This window comes from Papaver somniferum, chromosome 5, assembly GCF_003573695.1.
Source record: "Papaver somniferum cultivar HN1 chromosome 5, ASM357369v1, whole genome shotgun sequence".
Classification (NCBI taxonomy): Eukaryota; Viridiplantae; Streptophyta; class Magnoliopsida; order Ranunculales; family Papaveraceae; genus Papaver; species Papaver somniferum.
The window spans coordinates 30401644-30405211 of NC_039362.1; the positions used below are offsets into that span (position 1 = coordinate 30401644).

At 36.9% G+C, this 3568-nt stretch overlaps 1 protein-coding gene across 1 annotated transcript; it reads left to right on the forward strand.

Annotated features, from left to right (window-relative positions):
• The first annotated feature begins 2542 nt into the window (after positions 1-2542).
• LOC113278912 lies at positions 2543-3019 on the forward strand. Its single transcript, XM_026527634.1, has one exon. The coding sequence runs from the start codon at positions 2543-2545 to the stop codon at positions 3017-3019; it is 477 nt and encodes a 158-aa protein (XP_026383419.1).
• Positions 3020-3568: the final 549 nt, after the last annotated feature.

Sequence of the window (3568 nt, forward strand, 5' to 3'; positions counted from 1 at the left end):
ATCACATAGTTCTTGGAATTCAGATGAACCAATTCTAACTTGTTTGGAAGTGTGGTATAATCGGTTCCAAGATTGTAAATATGAAAAAAGATTTACAAAGAAAAAGATGTCGACATACTTTGAACATGCTCAATAACTCTTATCTTTTATTGTTCAAAGATATTCCTTAATAACTCAAGGAGATCCCGGACCGAAATAAATTAAGAATCTTTTAATTAAGGCACTCATATTGGATACTTGTTACTCCAACCTCTCAAGCATCTCAGCTCCTTAGACTTTTTGAACACAAAAAACAAAATTATTGACACCCGTTTTGAGTACAACAAATACCAACACACACCCGTGACTATTTTTCAAATTAAAGCATGTCTTATTTACCTCTCTCTTGAAAACTTTCACATTACCTTTTTTATCCCCAATGAACAACACTCCCTTTACCACTACCTTCTCACTCATCTCTACTTCATCCCCATGGCCTCCTCTTCTATCTCTAGCCCAAAAAAATATTGATAACTTAGTTACCAAAATGAATTCAGCTCTCAATATCCCTAAATATTTTTTTCCAAAAGTCTTCCTCAACCCTGACAATGTCAAAACCAAACAACTCATAAGTTGGAAATGATGCTTTATTGGAAAACTTTGCAGCAATATCTGCTTTCAAACATCTAGAGTTAGTAATTTCATAAACGCAAATTGGGAATTACTGAGTAGAGTTGAAATTGATATATGGAACAAAAGAACAAATTACTACATCCTCAGGCTTACCCATGAGGAAGATTATCTCACTCTGAGGAAAGGAGGCACTAGAGGGGTCTTTGATAAGCTTATGGTTTAGTGGGTGTCCCTGAGATGATTGATGAAGAACTTTTCTCAAAGGCCATGATTTGGTTACTAATTAAGAGAATCCCAATACACATCATTCCTGATATCAGAAACATAGTCAAACCAGTAGGTGTTTACCAGGATGCTAAAAAGCCATATGGAAGAGATAGATTTGAGAAAAACTTGGAGGTAAAACTCACTGTGAATGTCACTAGACCAATCAAGTTTGGTATTGAATCTTTTGAAACACCTACTTTATCTCACTGGCTGGAAATTGCTTATGCTCTGAATGGTATTAAGTTCTGTAAGGTTTGAAGAATCCTTGACCATACAGGACCTCTTTGTGCAACACCAACAAACCAGAATCACCCCCAACAACAATCCTTACCAACCCCACAACCAGCACCACCACCAAGAACACCACAACAAAAAATTGTCCAAGCTGGAAAAAATATTATTTACAGACCTTACTCAGATGCTGATGCTGCTGCAGAATTTGAAGCAAAGATGAAGCATGCTAAGAAATTGGAACTTGAGAAAGTTATAGCAAACATTGCTTCTTCTTCCAACAATCCTGTCATCTTTGGAGCTCAGTCTTCTCCACCTAATGAACCAAATTCCCCTCATCCTGATGTCCTTGCTTGTCAAATCAGAAACAAAAAACTTGCTTTGGTCAAGAAAAATCCTAGCACCAGTAAGAAAAATCTTCCTAGGATGAAAACTATTGCAAGATCCAACAACACCAGCTCTTCAACCATACCTCAACAGCCAGTTGCTGCTGATGCTAATACTTACTTTCCTGCCACTTCCCCTCCAAAAGCTTTCCCTTTCAATCACTCCCCACTCTAGCTCAAATTAAGAATACAATGGAGGCTGAAATTTCTCAGAAAAAGAAAGAGGCCTGGAAAGAAAAGAAAAAAGCTCATATCTTTGAAGACACTAATTCAAATTCTCTTTGGTCACTTTTCCTGATGCCAAGAGAAAAAACCCAATCTACAATGATGATGAGAACAACGTCAACAACACTAACACTGAGAATCTCAAGAGATTCAAGGAATTAGATGTATCTTCTACAGATCTCACCAACACTCTTCTTCTGGCTAATGGTACCTTGGGAAACTCCTCATCTGCTAGCATGGTAAATTGCTACTTACTCTCTTTAACTATTATGGCTTATCTTTACCTGATCTATTATTGTCAGAGTCTCATTACCATATTCTATGATAATATCACTAGAAGACTAACATCCAAATATCCTAATGTGTCATATTTTTGGCAATTCTTCACTGCTCTGACCTGAAATTGCCAAGTATTAGGCACTAGAGATTCCAAGAAATACTTGAATGACATACTGAACAAACTTAATCCTGATATTATCTTCATCTCTGAAACTAAGCAAAAACAGGAAGGCATAAGAAAAGTTATGCATGAGGTTAATGTCAACAACTTCTGGTATGTTAATCCAGGAGGGGCAAGTGGCAATGCTGGAGGCTTAACATGATATGAAAAAGTAATATCTCTATTGACATCATTGATTTCTCTTTAAACCATATCAATGCTATAGACAATACTGCTAATAGCCCCCCTTAGCTTTTCACTGGCTACTATGGTAGTCCTTATGATACTACTAGCAAAATTGATTCTTGGAAATTGTTGGATAAAACAGCAGCCACCAATCAACTTCCTTGGTTGATCATTGGTGACTTCAATCTTATCCTTCATGACTCTGAAAAATTCAGTACCCATCCAATACTCTACTGAAGCTTCTTTAATTAATAGCAAAATTCTTGATCTGGACTTAGTGGATCTGGGTTTCACTGGTTGCCTATTTACTTGGTCAAACAAAAGAAAAGGCTTTGCTCTTACTGAACAAAGACTTGATAGAGGGTTGGCAACTGAAAGTTGGTTACTCCTATATCCTAACACTACCATCTCTAGCATGTTGGTCATTGGGTCTGACCACCATCCTATATTGCTTAATTCCAATCCCAATTGGAAGAATGACAACATCCCCTTCAAGTTCTTTGGTCCTTGGTTATATCATGAGGACTGCAAGAAAATCATAGAAGAATGCTGGAACAAAACTCACTCTGGGTCTAATGCTTACATCATTGCCAGAAGATTAAAGGATATCAAGCTTCAAATCAGAGTGTGGAATAAGGAAGTATATGGCAACATCAAGACTAATATAGAATAATTCTAGCAACATCTACATTGGCTACATAAAAACTACTTCAGGATGGATAGAGGGCAGGCTCTAGCTGATGCAAGACAAAGTCTCAAATATTGGCAAGACACTAAAGAGAAATTTTGGAAAACCAAGAGTAGAGATCAAGTTATTAAACTGGAGATCAAAGTACTAGCTACTTTCACAGAACAACCAAAAGTAGAACAAGGAGAAACAAGATTGATACAATCCAAAATTAAGAAGGGGAATGGATAACAGACTACCAAGAAGTGAAAAACTGCTTCACATCTCACTTCTCTAGAATGGCTACTGCTGAAATCACAAACATAAACCAAGAAATCATTAACCTTATACCCACTACCATTACCACAATAGACAACAACATGCTAAATAGGATTCCTGATCAAAATGAAGTTAAAACCATCCTTTTCAGTATGGCAAGTGATAAAGCTCCAGGTCCTGATGGATTCACTCCAAACTTTTTTCAAACCAACTGGGGAATCTTGGGGAATGACATTGTCAAAATGGTACAACACTTCTTTATTTCTGGTCACATAC

Bases quoted from the DNA above. Each gene is read 5' to 3' on its own strand.
- LOC113278912 (XM_026527634.1), top strand. From the start codon at position 2,543: ATGACTCTGAAAAATTCAGTACCCATCCAATACTCTACTGAAGCTTCT.